This window comes from Procambarus clarkii, chromosome 11, assembly GCF_040958095.1.
Source record: "Procambarus clarkii isolate CNS0578487 chromosome 11, FALCON_Pclarkii_2.0, whole genome shotgun sequence".
Taxonomy (NCBI): domain Eukaryota; kingdom Metazoa; phylum Arthropoda; class Malacostraca; order Decapoda; family Cambaridae; genus Procambarus; species Procambarus clarkii.
In genome coordinates, this window is record NC_091160.1 from 34,248,733 (window position 1) to 34,268,103 (window position 19,371).

General features: G+C 41.5%; 1 protein-coding gene across 1 annotated transcript in view; it reads right to left on the minus strand.

Moving 5' to 3' along the window:
• The window catches only part of LOC138363654 (uncharacterized), a 25,013-nt gene extending 11,963 nt beyond the window's left edge, over positions 1 to 13,050 (minus strand). The window contains exon 1 of the mRNA XM_069323028.1: positions 12,985 to 13,050. Within this exon, the coding sequence (XP_069179129.1) occupies positions 12,985 to 13,050 (66 nt within the window). The remainder of the gene's footprint in view (positions 1 to 12,984) is intronic.
• Positions 13,051 to 19,371: the final 6,321 nt, after the last annotated feature.

Sequence of the window (19,371 nt, forward strand, 5' to 3'; positions counted from 1 at the left end):
AGGCCTGGAACCTCATATCTCAAGCTGGATGACTCCTTATAGCTATAACACAGGCCTGGAAGCCTCATATTCCAAGCTGGATGATTCCTTATAGCTATAACACAGGCCTGGAACCTCATATCTCAAGCTGGATGTCTCCTTATAGCTATAACACGAGCCTGGAACCTCATATCTCAAGCTGGATGTCTCCTTATAGCTATAACACGGGCCTGGAACCTCATATCTCAAGCTGGATGACTCCTTATAGCTATAACACAGGCCTGGAAGCCTCATATTCCAAGCTGGATGATTCCTTATAGCTATAACACAGGCCTGGAACCTCATATCTCAAGCTGGATGATTCCTTATAGCTATAACACAGGCCTGGAAGCCTCATATTCCAAGCTGGATGATTCCTTATAGCTATAACACAGGCCTGGAAGCCTCATATTCCAAGCTGGATGATTCCTTATAGCTATAACACAGGCCTGGAAGCCTCATATTCCAAGCTGGATGATTCCTTATAGCTATAACACAGGCCTGGAAGCCTCATATTCCAAGCTGGATGATTCCTTATAGCTATAACACGGGCCTGGAAGCCTCATATTCCAAGCTGGATGACTCCTTATAGCTATAACACAAGCCAGAAACCTCATATCTCAAGCTGGATAGCTTGTTCAGACAATAAATTAAGCTTGATCTTTTAGTTATCTAGTAAGCTTGACTCAAACGGCCAGTTAGCTATAGTTAGTAAGCTTACACATCAGTCAGTAAATAAGCTCTAGAGACTAAGTTAACCTCAATCTGTTAGAAAGTTAATTACAGTAAGTTGTGGGCCTAAAGTTAAAGATTTACCTCGGGGTTAAAGTTGAAATCACACTTCTGTTGCAAGACGTTAACTTAAGTCAGCTTCCCCAGCTTAAAGTTTCGTCAGCTTTCCCAGTTTAAAGTTTCGTCAGCTTCCCAGTTTAAAGTTTCACCAGCTTCCCAGTTTAAAGTTTCACCAGCTTCCCAGCTTAAAGTTTCATCAACTTCCCAGTTTAAAATTTCGTCAGCTTCCCAGCTTAAAGTTTCACCAGCTTCCCAGCTTAAAGTTTCATCAACTTCCCAGTTTAAAGTTTCGTCAGCTTCCCAGTTTAAAGTTTCACCAGCTTCCCAGTTTAAAGTTTCACCAGCTTCCCAGCTTAAAGTTTCATCAACTTCCCAGTTTAAAGTTTCGTCAGCTTCCCAGCTTAAAGTTTCACCAGCTTCCCAGTTTAAAGTTTCGTCAGCTTCCCAGCTTAAAGTTTCACCAGCTTCCCAGTTTAAAGTTTCGTCAGCTTCCCAGCTTAAAGTTTCACCAGCTTCCCAGTTTAAAGTTTCGTCAGCTTCCCAGCTTAAAGTTTCATCTAGTTCCCAGCTTAAAGTTCCGTCTAACGTGTTGAATCCTTCGATTCTGTAAAGTTGCTGTGTTGGGTCCAGCTTCTTCAAGTCCAATTCAAAGTTGAGAGTTGAATTCCTCGCGGGAAGTGAGGCTTCGGCCGCACTTGAGTTTGAATTCGTTGAGTAAAGTGTTGACTTCACTAATGTGAAGTGGAAGTCAATCTTATCTTGAGGTTATCTTGAGATGATTTCGGGGCAGAGCGTCCCCGCGGCCCGGTCCTCGAGCAGGCCTCTTTTTTTTGTTAAACACCCCCCGGGAAGCAGCCCGTAGCAGCTGTCCAACTCCCAGGTATCTATTTACTGCTAGGTCAACAGAAGCATCAGGGTGAAAGAAACTCTGTCCAATTGTTCCGCCATCGCCGGGGATCGATCCCCGGACCCTAGGATTATGAGTCGCAGGCGGTGTCCACTCAACCACAGGGATGACAAGAGACCTTCTAATGTAACTGTTTCTGATATTTGTATAAATTTACCACACACAGTCACACATAAGGGCCTGACGGCTGAGTGGACAGCGTTCGGGATTCATAGTCCTAGAGTCCGGGGATCGATCCCCGGTGGAGGCGGAAACAAATGGGCAGAGTTTCTTTCACCCTATGCCCCTGTTATTTAGCACTAAATAGGTACCTGGGAGTTAGACAGCTGCCACGGGCTGCTTCCTGGTGTGTGTGTGTGTGTGGGTGAGGGAAAAAATTAGAAGTTAGAAACAGTTGATTGATTGACAGTTGGGAGGCGGGACCAAAGAGCCAGAGCTCAACCCCCGCAAGCACAACTAGGTGAGTACAGGAACACTATAAAGAACATTGTTAATGTAAAAATAATGAAGAAAAACAAAGAACTTAAGGGAGAGCAAAAAGTAGAAAAGTAGTTGAAGTAGATGAAGTAGAATAAGTAGATGAAGTAGAACAAGTAGATGAAGTAGAATAAGTCGAAAAGTAGCTTAAATAGTAATAGATGAAGTAGAAAAGTAGTGTAAATAGAAGTAGATGAAGTAGAATAAGTAGATAAGTTGTTGAAGTAGATGAAGTCGAAGAAGTAGAATATAGGCTAGGCTGGTAAGGTGGAGCTCAGTAGCTAGCGCCGAGACGGACTATGCTGTATGTATATATGTATGCATGAATGTATGTATATATGTATGCATGAATGTATGTATATATGTATGCATGAATGTATGTACATATGTATGCATGAATGTATGTATATATGTATGCATGAATGTATGTATATATGTATGCATGAATGTATGTACATATGTATGCATGAATGTATGTATATATGTATGCATGAATGTATGTATATATGTATGCATGAATGTATGTATATATGTATGCATGAATGTATTCGTTTGCCTTGTTCGGGGTAGAAGGTAGACACAGTAGTCGCTTCTGTATATATTTATTGACTGAGATAGCAAGGTATATATCTGCCTAGCCGAGGTCCTTCTACTCTGAGTCTGTGAGGATAACTGAGGCTGCTGGGAGCATGCTTGATGCTCCTCTGTCTGGCATGACGTCAGAGGCCTACTTGCCTGTGATTGGTTACATTTCAACTGACAGAATTTGAGTATAACACCGCTCGGACACGCTACCAAGTCGACGTCCCTTGTCGACAAGCTCTGGCTAGCTATATAGTTACAATGATACTGAAAGGACCTCGGTGGCATACAATAATGGCTTACATGTGAAATTTGCATAATAAAACATTGAAAGAAGATCAGGTGTGCGTAATACAAACAACTCGGCATATATGCACCAAAAAAAAAAAATTCATCATAATAGGTGAAAATCATGGTAACAATGCTTTGATTAAATCAGAGTATTAAGAACATGTGTATGTCTACTGATCAGATATGAACAATACAACTCAAGGTATTGCCTAAACAAAATTATTAACATGTGTCAATGGCATGTGCTTGAAAACCATACAAAATTAAACAATTATTACATTAATAGAACAAAGTTCTGACCTAACAACCACAATTGAATTTCAAGATAGATAATGATTTTTTTTTTTCTCTTTTTTTTTTTTTTTTCGAAATATACAATATATTTACAAGACCAATGTACAATATATATAATGTGCAATATATTTACAAGCATATACAAGACCTGGATCAAGAAGACTAACATCTGCGTGATAGCAGTCAGGATTCACTGGCCACAATGTGGTTGCTAGAACAATAATAACTCTTATGACAAGCACTGTAAAAATACAAATGGTAGTAGACTTAACAATGGCATCTAATTTATAACCAAATAAAGTTGAGAAAAACTATACATTATATATAATGGTAATAATAAGACACATGTGGTAGAAATACTGCAAATGAGTTTTTTTTTTTCAAAACAAACAGAATAACTGCAGAGTGCAATCAATTATAAATTCTGCGGATATCTACACCTAGCTCATCCAGAGCACTATACAACTCTGGCTCTGACTGAAGGTCCGGAACAGATGAAACTTCATGTGACAAACTATCATCTTGAGAGATATCCTCGTTAACATCTAGCCAATGGACGTGTGGTGAGTGCACGGTTGAAACGAGAGGTCTAGATCTAAGATTATAATTGCTAGTATGGGGTTGCTGAACATCAAGTGGTCTGTCAACCACAGAAGGTGGTGTCCGAGTAGGAGTATCTGTCTGGGTAAGTTCATTGTCATCTTCCTCATCAGTCTCGTCAACAGTCATTTTAGCTAACTTCATGTGGTCTAAATGTTCATTTATATACTCTCCTGTTAACAAGTTCTTAAGTCTGTATTTGTTACCTTTAATAAGCTCGATTACCTTATATGGACCCAAAAATTTCTTAGTTAACTTGTACATAGGACCAGACCTGTGTTGGTTAAGTATCATTACTACAGATCCAATAGTTATTTTATTGGGTTTAGCTCGTGCATTCCTTGCTAGAGTGAACTCGGCTGTTGCTTTGGACAGTTGTTCTCGTATTTTCTTGAATACTAATTGCATTTGTCTACGCTTCACTTGAACAAAATCATCTACGTTATATAAGGGAGTAGGAGGTACGTTAATCAATTCATTAGGGAGGATCTTATCTGTACCATAAAGAATAGCGTGAGGTGTGTCACCAGTAGAAACATTAATTGAAGAATTTATAGCACACTGAATTAAGGGTATAAAATCATCCCAATTGTTGTTATCAAAATTCAACGTGACTCTCAAGGCATCTAACACTTTCCTGTTAGTACGTTCAGCTAGTCCATTACTTGCCGGATGATAAGGCATGATGCTACATTTTTTGATGTTATATAAATCACACAAGCTAGTTAGAATACTATTACTGAATTCTGGACCATTATCTGAAAGGATTACTTTAGGCATACTATATCTACAAATTATTTGGTCATGGAATGCGCTGGCTATGGTTTCAGCTGTTTTGTTCGGGATAGGAACTAGTTCGCAAAACCGTGAAAAATTATCGACCATTACAAGCAAATGTTTGTTCCCTTTCTCTGTTTCCGCAAAATTTGTCAATAAGTCCATCGATATTCGTTCCCAAGGAGCTTTAGTTGCTGGGTACACCTGAATTGGATTAGGTCCTGAAACATGTCCCTTGTGCTGTAAACAAGTTAAACATCTGTCAACATAATGAGCAATCTCCTTAGCCATTTTTGGCCAAAAATATTTCAATCGACCTTGTTGGAGTGTACGATCCTTTCCTGGATGTGCACTTGCAGGAGCATCATGGATAATTTTTAACACAGTTGGTACCAAGACAGCTGGAACAACTAACTGACAACATTTCCTCGGGGCTGTCCCTAGCTTTACTACTCTACACAGTAAATTGTCCAACATAACTAGTTCTTTCAATGGTACTGGCGGTTTATGAATCGGGCGAGTGTCTTGCTTAGTCAAAAATTTAATGACGGGTGCCCATATGGGGTCTTGTCTTTGTTCCGTTTCTACTACTGTAGCATCTAATGCTGGGTAATTTAACTGAATCGCAGCTACGTGTCGAGAAAACGCATCCGCTACAACATTTTGCTTTCCTGGAATATATCCAAATGTGGGATTGAATTCTTGAATTGTGAGCAAATATCTAGCAAACTTTCCAACTGGATTCTTATTTTTGAACAAGGGAATTAATGGTTGGTGATCTGTAAGAACATGAACTGGGTAATTATAAATTGTATCCTTGAAATGTTTAAGTGCCCAAACAACTGCCAAGGCTTCTCGTTCTGTTGCACTATAATTTTTTTCTTCTTTGGATAATGTGCGGCTAGCATAAGCTATTGCGTGATCTCTGTGACCTTCTGTTTGAAGTAATGCAGCACCTAGACCTATGTCACTAGCATCTGTAACCAACGTAAAAGGTTTAGAAAAATCTGGATACCTAAGGACAGGTGACGAAATCAAGGCTGCTTTGAGTTTTTTGAATGACTGATCCTGGGCCTCTCCCCAAACAAAGGGTTCATCTTTTCTTTGCAACTTGTAAAGCGGAGCGGCTATAATAGAGAATCCAGCAATAAATGAACGATAAAATCCTACAAGACCTGTGAACTGTCTTACGGCTTCTGCGGTACGAGGTGTTGGAAAATCACGGGCAGCAATAATTTTTGATTCATTCAATGTAATACCTGAAGGTGTAACTGTATGACCTAGGAAATTAATCTTTTGCTTTAAAAATGAACATTTTGCAAGCTTTATTTTTAAATTAGCTTCAGCGAGCTTTGCAAGTACCTTTTCAAGGTTCTGGAAATGAGTCTGAACATCTTGCGACATGATTATGAGATCATCAAGGTAAACTAGAAGCGTACTTCCTATCAATCTACGAAATAGATTTGTCATGAGCCGTGAAAAGGTTATTGGACTACTACGCAAACCAAACGGCATTCTTTTGAAATGAAAATGACCATTGGGAGTACTAAAGGCTGTCAATTGTTTACTTTCCTCATCAAGGGGGATTTGCCAGAATCCCTGCAACAAATCTAACGTTGAGAATACTTTGTTTCGACCAATACTTTGCAACAAATCATTTAGAACTGGAAGTGGGAAACGATCAGGTATTGTTACTCTGTTAAGCTTGCGATAATCGATTACAGGTCTCCAAGTCCCATCTCGCTTTGGTACAAGAATCAATGGAGCGTTCCATGGCGAATTACTCGATTCAATTACATCACTCTGTAACATTTCTTCTACAAGTCTATCTGCTTCTGCTCTCTGAGAATGGGGAAGACGGTAAGCTGGTACATAAATAGGCGTAGTTCCTTGTTCAAGGGGAATTTTATGTGTAATGAGAGGAGTGAGACCTAATTTTTCTCCTGGTAGAGCAACAACAGCTCTATTCCTGTTCAAAATTTCCAAAAGCTGAGCCACAGAGTCAGGAAAATCAGTAGGACTGAGGTGTTGCGCTTGCACCTCTGGCTGAGATCCCTGTTCTCCTGGTGTGAGTGTACAAACAGTATGATCCATGGAGACATCATCCACAACTCGCACCGGTAACGAGTAATGGGCAAAATCTACAACATGGGTACCAGACTGGAGATGGATATCGGCATTACTTGTGTTCGCGATAAAAAGTGAGACAGTACCATCCTGCACTGTGTGCCAGGAGGGTTCAACAAATGTACCATTCACTTTACATGTTTCACTTTCCGCAATCACATCCGACAACTCAGGCACTCCCTGAACCTTAACTCTTATTCTGGTGAGAGAATGAGGGTGTAGCACAGTGTCAGTAGCCATGGAACCACTGACTTCAGAGATGGAAGCTGCCAGGCGAGCGAGACAACGAGAATCCGTTAGGGCGTCCCCTTCCAGAAAGTCCCGATACTCATTCTCCTTAACAACTGCACAACTACTATGCTTCAATCGAGTGCCTGTTTTCTCGGGTATGCTACCACGACAATGATCTGACAAACCTACGCTAGCAAGGCGGGTGTCAACAAAATTAACATAATCTGATTGAAGGTTGAACTCGTGGCCCTGTCGATACATGCTACACAAGGGTATGACGTGGTCTTTGATACTTATGTTCCAACGATGGGGAAACAATGCAATATTTTCATCAATCATGGTGTACAGACCTAAGAGAATGTCTCCAGGAAAATGAATAATGTCAACAACTAAACATGTTATAGACAATGTGACATCATTGAACTTGAGTGGGAGGTCAATTTCACCCTGAACTTTTACTTTATTTCCTGAAATACCACTTAGAAAAGGTATGTGTGACTGTTTTAAAATAGTAGGGTGCATACTTTCAATGTCTCTAAGAGCTGAGGGCTTGACAATATTAATTTTTGCACCTGAGTCAAGAAAAACTTTTAAAACTCTACCATGTACAATGGCTGATACAAGGGGACCATCACTTGAGACTGGACAAGTTACTATTTTTGACTTATGTTGTCTGGGATATCTGCGTCTTGTTTGTGTCAAATTTACTGTGGATCCGTCAACATCTACAACTGGTCTAGAGTCAGTGTCCTCCTCTGTCAAGTGTCCAAATCTATTTTGGGTAGCTACTGAATACACAGGGAGGGCACTAGGATTGGCTAGCTTGAATTGGTTAGCGGATGGCCTTGGGGGTTTCCCGACGACATGGAGTGAACATTCTGAGCTCCAGCATTCTGTGACTGAGCATTATAATTTGAAGTTGCATTATAGCTGGGCTGGGAGTTGTAATTACGAGAGTTCTGATAATGTCTTGGACGCTGTGAGCCTCGCCAAGACTGACCATGGGAGTTACGAGGTGGAGATGTCCTTTGCCTAGCTCTACAATCCGCAGTGTGGTGACCAACTTGTTTATGGTACGTGCAATATGGAAGCCTAGAATGATTAGATTGATGAGGGGGCCGAGAGAATTGTCTAGGAGGTGATGATCTAGGGGCGGACCAACAGTCCCTTGCAAGGTGGTTACTCTTACCACAATGCCAACATGAGGGAGTGGATGGTTGTGGACTATGGCGTTTCGGCATTTTATGAGGCGGCGAATTTGACTGGGGGCTACGAGCATAGGTACGCTTCTGCGACCAAGAGTTTTGAGAATTTGTGGGAGGATGCTGAGAACTTGTAACTACATTTACAGCATCAGAGGGTGGCAACAGTTGAGCACTTCGGGGAGCTAGTTTATCGGCGGCATTGTTAATAGCCTCAAACACTTCACCAATTTCATGTTTAACACCAAAATTTTGTTGCTCAACGATTGGTTTTGTATGCTCGGGGGCAAAATGCATTAAAGTACCAAATGCTATCATTTTGGCCATAGCCTCAGGGGACAGATTATTGTCTTTATCTAACCAAGTTGAATTATTCATAGCAGAAACTAAGGCATACAGATACTGATCGAGACGGCTAGTAAACGCATTAAACGATTCACCAGGCTGCATGGTGGCATTGGCAATTTTCTTGACTAACCTATATGGGTCAAGGTCTCCTTTATTAACAAAGCGACGGCGAAAGAAATCCTTAAATTCAGGCCAAGACTGGAGGCTAACAATGGCTTTCTCATCAACAACAAAACGTGCATCACCTTTGGTTGTGTCCACGGCTGACCGTGCAATTGCTAAGTATTCGGCATCAGTAGGCTTAGAAAAACGTGCAACTGTTTTCGCTTCAACCTTACTAAACCATGATTCTAATAAACGCGATTCCCCAGCAAAAAGAGGAATAGCCATTTCCTGAGCTGATCTCTGGCCATTGGGACGAGCAACTGTTCCCATTGATTCTGAAGGGGTTTCAACAGTGGTAGGCATTGTCACAGCCGTGGAAGTAATATTTGAACGCAGATTATAATTAAGTGCACCTGGCATCAGAAATAGTATACACAAAAATAAACACAAAAAAATATCAACTCGGCTAAAGTAAAAATGGCAGAAATAAAATTATTAAATTGGGCTAGGCAAGAAAATAATTAAGAACAAGCAATTGTAAACTAAATTTAGCAATCTTTCATTAAAAAAATGACTGGAATTAGGTGTATGTAAATTAATTAAACCAGACTAAGCACAGCAATTGAGAATATAAAAACTGGAAGTGCAATTGCAAAATTTCATTAAAAAGATTCAACACAACAAGTGGCAATGCAAGAAATATGGATGTAGCACATAAACTGGACACAGGAATGTATATAACTCCTATGGTAAAAGTTTAAAATAAAATGCTTAAAGGATAAATTTCAAGTTAGGTCTGGAGAAATTAAAAAAAAATTATATTGCACAAATCCTTAACTGCTACTAAAACAAGGATTTCTTAATTCACTGGAATTTGAATTTACCAATAACACTCTAGGAGAACAATTAAAATTCAATGAAATTACTGTAAGAAGCAGGAATGTTGAAATCACACAGGAAAACTGTGGGGAGTGCAGTACTGAACCAGCTCCAATATTTAACAAGTCACTGAATGGTTAATTCACAGGATATTATGGGAATTATTACATAAGTCACTTTTTAACACTTGGCACGTTGTTCTCAACTAGCAATTACTTATCTCAGGGTTGTAATTTATGAGGATCACCAGTAGCCAAAGTAGGAGAAGCGTCGTGAAGATCTGAAGAGGCCCATGTGAGGCGTGTTTACAAACTGGATGCGACGGCAGCGCTCCTGGCGGCGGTGGCGCGAGACTCAGGGACCCCACACTGTTCAGGCTAGAGGCACGAAGATAAATTCTGACGACGACAATATTGCGACGATGGAATAACCAGTTGATACTTGCGACGATGGCTGACGACGATTGCAGTAGCTTGCACCCTCACGAAGCTTGATACTGTCAGCTTGGGTGGCGGTGGTGGTGGTGGTGGGTGTAATAGGTGGTTCCCACGTGGTGGCGCGAGGTTCAAAAATGGCTGGCGCGGGAAGCTTCCTTCCTCCTCACTGATGAATGAGCGTTCTCACAGGAAAATATTGACCCTTACTTCTAAAACGTTAGCCTGGAGTAGTGGTTGATGGCAGGACCCCGGTCTGGCACAATATTTGATGCGTGGGTGGCAGGATGGCGGCTTATGGCGGTGGCGGTGGCGGCGGTTTTGGCTGGAACACGAGGCGATGCTGGGTACTGGAACTTTTGCTTCCAGAAAAAATTTCTGGATCCCACTGCTGCTACCAGTATTCGTTTGCCTTGTTCGGGGTAGAAGGTAGACACAGTAGTCGCTTCTGTATATATTTATTGACTGAGATAGCAAGGTATATATCTGCCTAGCCGAGGTCCTTCTACTCTGAGTCTGTGAGGATAACTGAGGCTGCTGGGAGCATGCTTGATGCTCCTCTGTCTGGCATGACGTCAGAGGCCTACTTGCCTGTGATTGGTTACATTTCAACTGACAGAATTTGAGTATAACAAATGTATGTATATATGTATGCATGAATGTATGTATATATGTATGAATGAATGTATGTACATATGTATGCATGAATGTATGTATATATGTATGCATGAATGTATGTATATATGTATGCATGAATGTATGTATATATGTATGCATGAATGTATGTACATATGTATGCATGAATGTATGTATATATGTATGCATGAATGTATGTATATATGTATGCATGAATGTATGTACATATGTATGCATGAATGTATGTATATATGTATGCATGAATGTATGTATATATGTATGCATGAATGTATGTACATATGTATGCATGAATGTATGTATATATGTATGCATGAATGTATGTATATATGTATGCATGAATGTATGTACATATGTATGCATGAATGTATGTATATATGTATGCATGAATGTATGTATATATGTATGCATGAATGTATGTATATATGTATGCATGAATGTATGTACATATGTATGCATGAATGTATGTATATATGTATGCATGAATGTATGTATATATGTATGCATGAATGTATGTATATATGTATGCATGAATGTATGTATATATGTATGCATTAATGTATGTATATATGTATGCATGAATGTATGTATATATTGTACATCCTCTAGGCCTAGAGTATATATATATTTACCTATAATTTATCCGTATAACTAAAATATTATTTTCTTTGTGTCCTCAATAAATTCGAGCGTAAATGAACCAAAAAAAACTCTTTAGTAATGGATAAGTAAAAATTATTATCAATTAAATAATTTAAAATTATTGGGTAAAAAATAATTCACTCTAGATCCGTCGGCAGAGATAGTTTGCGTAGAGAGTTTTAACGCTTGCAAATTGAGTTGAAAATATCTATCGAGTGAAAATACCTATCAATAATTAAGATTTATATATATCGAAAAAAATAAATACTTCAGGAAATGCATGTATTAAAGTATGTATGAGTTATTTATGTAATGATTTATATATTCCTTAGAAGACATGCGAATTATTAGTTTTTTATTACGTGGTTTTTGTTTTGTGTTTATTTTAATAAAAAATAAAAAAATATTATTGTGAAATGCCAGGAGCAGTTTCAATAACAAGGAGTCATCATTCGAGGATAAAAATAATTACTTTAATAGACATAAAAGTCTCCCCTGGAGCTCCAACGTCCGTGGGAAGAAGAAGAAGAAGAGGGGGAGCTTCTATAAATTTGAAATGAGGTAAGAAATTACTTCGAACGGAAAAAAAACACACAATCCTGAACATTTGAACGCCGGAGAGAGAGATAGAAATAGAGATAGAGTTAGAGAGAGAAAGAGAGAGAGAGAGAGAGAGAGAGAGTAAAGACACCTCTCATTATGTGATACATTTGCGTCAGAAGGAACACATTCCAGCCCCCAAAAAACCCAGCGATACACACCCTTAAAAAAAAAACAGAAAACGCGGCCAAGGGATAAGATCACATCAGCCCAGACAATTGTCGTTCTCGCCCCCAAATTACACCTCCACCAAAGGTGACCGCCATATCGCAATGATATTTTCAACAGGACAAACAAGGTGCTGTCAAGGGCCCTGCCAAAGGTGCCCTTAGGGGAGGGGGGGAGAGGGGGAGAACCTCTCTCTTTGGGACCCTTCCCTAAGTCCGCAGTCTCGAACCTGACCGCTCGCGATGTGTGAAGAGTTTCGGGTACAAGGAACTACCGGGAATGTTATCTCTGATGGCTGGAGGCTCTGGAACTCTCTGGGACTCTGGGACTCTGGGACTCTCTGGGACTCTCTGGGACTACCTGGAATTCTCTGGAACTCACAGGAACTCTCTAGAACTCACAGGAACTCTCTAGAACTCACAGGAACTCTCTAAAACTCACAGGAACTCTCTAAAACTCACAGAAACTCGCTAGAACTCACAGGAACTCTCTAGAACTCACAGGAACTCTCTAAAACTCACAGGAACTCGCTAGAACTCACAGGAACTCTCTAGAACTCACAGGAACTCTCTAGAACTCACAGGAACTCTCTAGAACTCACAGGAACTCTCTAGAACTCACAGGAACTCTCTAGAACTCACAGGAACTCTCTAGAACTCACAGGAACTCTCTAGAACTCACTGGAACTCTCTAGAACTCACAGGAACTCTCTAGAACTCACAGGAACTCTCTAGAACTCTCTGGAACTCTCTGGAACTCTCTGGAACTCACTGGAACTCTCTGGACCTCGCTGGACTACGGCGTCCGTCCCTTCTGGAGGGATTTTGGGGAGTGGGAATCGAACCAACGAACTCACCTTTGTCGCAAGGTCATAATTACGGCGCAATCGTGGCTGCTGATTGGCCTCGGAGTAGCCAATCATCATTAACGATTTAGAGGCCTGGATGCTGTGTCGCTGTTGATGGTATCTTGTGGGAGATGAAGTGAAGCATCTTGTGGGGGGTTCTAAACCCCCCTCCCCGCCACACACACATGCACGCACGCACACACACACACACACACACACACACACACACACACACACACACACACACACACACACACACACACACACACACACACACACACACACAGGATATGATAGAGCCCAGTAGGCTCAGGAACCTGTACACCTGTTGATTGACGGTTGAGAGGCGGGACCAAAGAGCCAGAGCTCAACCCTCGCAAGCACAATTAGGTGAGTACAATTAGGTGAGTACACACACACACACGCACACGCACGCACACACACACACACTCACACACAGTTTCAAGTGTAGATATGACAGAGCCCAATAGGCTCAGGAATCTGTACACCTGTTGATTGACAGTTGAGAGGCGGAACCAAAGAGCCAGAGCTCAACTCTCGCAAGCACAACTAGGTGAGTACATTACAAGGCTGGTGGCTGTGTGGACAGCACGCTTGATACGTAGTCATGCGGACCGGGGTTCGATTTCCGGGGGCCGGCAGAAACAAACGGGCAAAGTTTCTTTCACCCTGAATGCCTCTGTTACCTAGCAGTTAATAGGTACCTGGGAGTTAGACAGCTGTCACGGGCTGCTTCCTGGTGTGTGTGTGGAAACAAAATAGAAAATCAGTGGATTGACTGACAGTCGAGAGGCGGGACCCAAGAGCCGAAGTTCAACAAGACATGAGAGCATAGCGATACAGGATTCAGCAGGATACAGCATAGAGGTCACATGATAGTCCTAACGTCATGGTCTGGTTGGTAGAGCGACGGACTCGCTTTGTGCAGAGTCGGCGTTCGATTCCCGATGTTTCATGTGGTTGGGCATCGTTCCTCTCCTCTGTCCTATCCCAGTTCCTTGTCCTCATATCCCAGCTCCTTGTCCTCATACCCCAGCTCCTTGTCCTCATATCCCAGCTCCTTGTCCTCATATCCCAGCTCCTTGTCCTCATATCCCAGTTTCTTGTCCTCATATCCCAGGTCCTTGTCCTCATATCCCAGCTCCTTGTCCTCATATCCCAGCTCCTTGTCCTTATACCCCAGCTCCTTGTCCTCATATCCCAGCTCCTTGTCCTCATATCCCAGTTCCTTGTCCTCATATCCCAGCTCCTTGTCCTCATACCCCAGCTCCTTGTCCTCATATTCCAGTTCCTTGTCCTCATATCCCAGCTCCTTGTCCCCATATCCCAGCTCCTTGTCCTCATACCCCAGCTCCTAGTCCTCATATCCCAGCTCCTTGTCCTCATATCCCAGCTCCTTGTCCTCATATCCCAACTCCTTGTCCTCATATCCCTTCCAAGTATTGTATAGCCATACTGACCTAATTAGGGCTCTCTACCAAGCCACTCTCACCTCGCCAGTTCGGGTTCGAATCCTGGCCAGGGATGATTGACTGGGCACTAGCCATTAACCACGAATGATACCTGGTTGGTTACTGACAACTCTCACCTGTTAACAGGATTCAGCTGTTGTCTGCTCCTGTACCCACCTGTGAAAAGATGAAATACAAAATACAATAGACGAAATACAATCAAATACACCAATAAAGTACTATAAAAATACAGTCCAGCGAAATACAACATTGAACAAAGAACAAGTAACAAATAACTTTGTTCTTTTGCTCTGAGTGAAAGATTCCCCACAAGGAGTCACTCTGAGGGAAAGATTCACTCTTGAGTGAAAGATTCACTACCAGGAACCACACTTGAGTGAAAGATTCACTACCAGGAACCACTCTGAGTGAAAGATTCACTACCAGGAACCACACTTGAGTGAAAGATTCACTACCAGGAACCACTCTGAGTGAAAGATTCACTACCAGGAACCACTCTGAGTGAAATATTCACTTACGAGAACCACTCTTGAGTGAAAGATTCACCACTCTGAGTGAAAGATTCACTTACAAGAACCACTCTTGAGTGAAAGATTCATCACCAAGTACCACTCTGAGTGAAAGATTCACTACCAAGAATCACTCTGAGTGAAAGATTCGCCACTCTGAGTGAAAGATTCACCACTCTGAGTGAAAGATTCACCACTCTGAGTGAAAGATTCACCACTCTGAGCGAAAGATTCCCCACTCTGAGTGAAATATTCACCACTCTGAGTGAAAGATTCACCACTCTGAGTGAAAGATTCACCACTCTGAGTGAAAGATTCCCCACTCTGAGTGAAAGATTCGCCACTCTGAGTGAAAGATTCACCACTCTGAGTGAAAGATTCACCACTCTGAGTGAAAGATTCACCACTCTGAGTGAAAAAGATTCACCACTCTGAGTGAAAGATTCACCACTCTGAGTGAAAGATTCACCACCCTGAGTGAAAGATTCACCACTCTGAGTGAAAAAGCTTCACCACTCTGAGTGAAAAAGATTCACCACTCTGAGTGAAAGATTCGCCACTCTGAGTGAAAGATTCGCCACTCTGAGTGAAAGATTCGCCACTCTTGAGTGAAAGATTCACCACTCAGAGTGAAAAAGATTCACCACTCTTGAGTGAAAGATTCACCACTCTGGAGTGAAAGATTCACCACTCTGAGTGAAAGATTCACCACTCTGAGTGAAAGATTCACCACTCTGAGTGAAAGATTCACCACTCTGAGTGAAAGATTCACCACTCTGAGTGAAAGATTCGCCACTCTGAGTGAAAGATTCACCACTCTGAGTGAAAGATTCACCACTCTGAGTGAAAAAGATTCACCACTCTGAGTGAAAGATAACAAAGGGAACTCATTCCCACAAGACTCCTAATGACATTATTATCAAGAAGTGATTTTGAAAAAAAAAGATGGCGGGTCTGGCCGAGTTACATAATTACTTTGAGTAAATTTACAAAGAGCATAATACAGGTACATAATGAGTGGATGTTTGTAATGTTCCGCTTCACTCACATCAAAGCTGAGGCTAAGGACTCGGGGAAAAATTACATAGAGTTCTTGACTGGCGTTTTCGGAAATGTGTGTGTGTGTGTGTGTGTGGAGGGTGGGTGTGTGTCGTGTGTGTGTGTGTGTGTGTGTGTGTGTGTGTGTGTGTGTGTGTGTGTGTGTGTGTGTGTGTGTGTGTGTGTGTGTGTGTGTGTGTGGTGTGGGTGGGTGTGTGTGTGTGTCGTGTGTGTGTGTGTGTGTGTGTGTGTGTGTGTGTGTGTGTGTGTGTGTGTGTGTGGGGTGGGTGGGTGTGTGTGTGTGTCGTGTGTGTGTGTGTGTGTGTGTGTGTGTGTGTGTGTGTGTGTGTGTGTGTGTGTGTGTGTGTGTGTGTGTGTGTGTGTGTGTGTGTGTGTGTGTGGTGTGGGTGGGTGTGTGTGTGTGTCGTGTGTGTGTGTGTGTGTGTGTGTACGTACATGCGTGCGTGCGTGTGTACGTGCGTGTGTACGTGCGTGTGTACGTGCATGCGTGCGTGCGTGCGTGCGTGTGTTAGGAATATCCCAAGAGACTTACTCAAGTTTCTGTAAAAAAACAAAAAACTACCAATATATTTAAAACATAATACCCTCTTAATTATATTGTATTTCCCGCTAAAATAATCATAAAATGACCGAAATTACATTATCAAAAAGGACCCGCTCACTAATTACTGTTAATTACTTATTGCCAACGATCATCGTGTAAGGTAATTGGTCATTAGGATAATTCTGTCCTCAACAAAATTCTTAATTAACATAATTAGCCTTATGTATGGGCGCTTGAAGACGGGTTTTATAAGTAATTACTATACCTGTCTTGGTCGGAATTGTGCCTCGTGAGGGGCGGAGGGAGAGAGAGAGAGAGAGAGAGAGAGAGAGAGAGAGAGAGAGAGAGAGAGAGAGAGAGAGAGAGAGAGAGAGAGACAGACAGAGAGAGTTCAGCTCTCTCTATCCGCCTCTCAACTGTCACTAACCACTACTAACTAATATATATATATATATTTCAGACACATACCCCAGGAAGCAGCCCGTGACAGCTGACTAACTCCCAGGTACCTATTTACTGCTAGGTACCAGGGGACATGAGGGGTGAAAGAAACAACTCTTCCCATTTTTTTGTTTCCACCGGCTGTAGGAATCGATCCCCGGGATTACGTATCCAGCGTGCTGTCCACTCAGCCACCAGCGCCCCCAACGTGTGTTTGTATATAGGGCTTCCTCTCTCTCTCTCTACTTCTTTCGTTTTTCTCCTCTTTTATTAATATTTCCCTCCCTTTCTCCTCTCCTTCTTCCTCTTCCTTTCTACATAATTTCCCTTCCATCCCCCTCCCATCCTTCCATCCCCTCCCATCCTCCCATCCTTCCATCCCCCTCCCATCCTCCCCCCAGTATTGGTATGCACGAGGGGCGCCAGTCCTTGTTTTCTTTCTCAACTTCCTTTGAATATTGAGTACTGGGGAATGGGGTAAAAAATCAGTTGCAGGAGGTAAGGAATGTTAAGTGTGTGTGTGTGTGTGTGTGTGTGTGTGTGTGTGTGTGTGTGTGTGTGTGTGTGTGTGTGTGTGTGTGTGTGTGTGTGTATGTGCGTGTGACACACACACTCATATATATATATATATATATATATATATATATATATATATATATATATATATATATATATATATATATATATATATATATATATATATATATATATATTAGTATATTTTGGTAGCAGTCTTTCCTGTAGACATATATTATTAAATATGACCGAAAAAGTAAGATTAATAATTCTAACACGAATTTTCTCAATCTTTCGTACATTACGCTTCACTGTTGGAGGTAAATCAAAAATCAATTCTCCAAAATTCATTTTTATTTCTAGTCTGACGCGACACGGGCGCGTTTCGTAAAACTTATTACATTTTCAAAGACTTTAGTTCACAAATACACAACTGAATAGAACTTACGTATCTCCGATTTTATATCTACATTTGAGTGAGGTGGAAGGGGTGATGTGGCATTAACACAAGACAGAACAAAATGTGGTATTAACCTTATATATATATGGTATTATATATATATATATATATATATATATATATATATATATATATATATATATATATATATATATATATATATATATATATATATTGATATATTCCAAAGTGGCTTGAAATGATGAAATTCTTGTGTGTGATCTAGCAACCAATCACTTCCATCGATTTCATAGGGGTTCTCCATGGAATTCGACCATCCCCCCCTTTTACTGAGAGAAATGGGAGCGACCCCAATCTGCCTATGATGGTCAATTCCCACCCTCCCCCCTCACCAGTCACCATGCAAAGTTGTGTGAGGCTAACCCAAGATGTCCAACCTCCTTGCATGGACATTTCTTTATACAGATATCTCTGAAAATATTGCATTGAAGAACATATCACATTGCGTTAATTCGCATTGATGATTTCTTTTATTTCCTCCGCTTTGTTAGTGGCTCCCTCAGCATTGGTACCGCCCGCGCGTAAGGTTCATCTTGGATACTTTGTATCCAGATTCATCGCTTGCATTCATGAGTGCGGGTCGTAGGTTAGACGCTATAGGAACCCTTTCCTATATATCCGTGTAGGGATATAATGAGGAGGAGAGAATATAGGATACTGAAAATATATATAAGGAAAATAATTGTAGTGGGTTGAAAAAATTATGTGAGAAAGAGAGAAATTGTGAGGATGGAGAGAGATTGTGAGGTACAGAAAGGTTATACTGACCCAGAGTGACGAGGAAGTGGCCAGGGCCACTCAGATGAGGTTAGGTCACTCACAGGCCCCTCAGACACTGAGTGACCCCCTCAGAGGTCACCTTCCCAACAGGTCATTCAGGATCAAGTATCAGAATCAAAGGTAAAAAAAAAAAGACAGTAGAGTAACAGACAGACGCGACTGTCACTTTCTCCCTGTGTCCCTATATGTCTCTCCTCTCTGTCTATCTGTCTCTTACCTGTTTCCTCACTGTCTGTTTACCTCTCCCCTTCCTAGCCTGTCTATATATAGCTTTTTTGTTTCTTACTATTTCCCCAATTTTTCCTCTCTGCGAAAGGGCTGATGGAATGGAAGGGACGGGGGAGGAAGTTAGTGTGGGACAGTTAGCGTGGGACAAGATCTGGGACGTGAAGGGTGACTGTGGGAGGGGTATTAATGAGAGAGGAAGGGTCAGATACAGGGAGAGGGTTGTGGAATGGGAACTAGTAGGAGAGGTTTTAGTGGGATGGGAACTAGCAAGAAGGGTGGTAGTGGGATAGGAACTAGCAGAAGGGATGGTAGTGGAATGGGACCCAGCGAAATTGGTGTATGAAG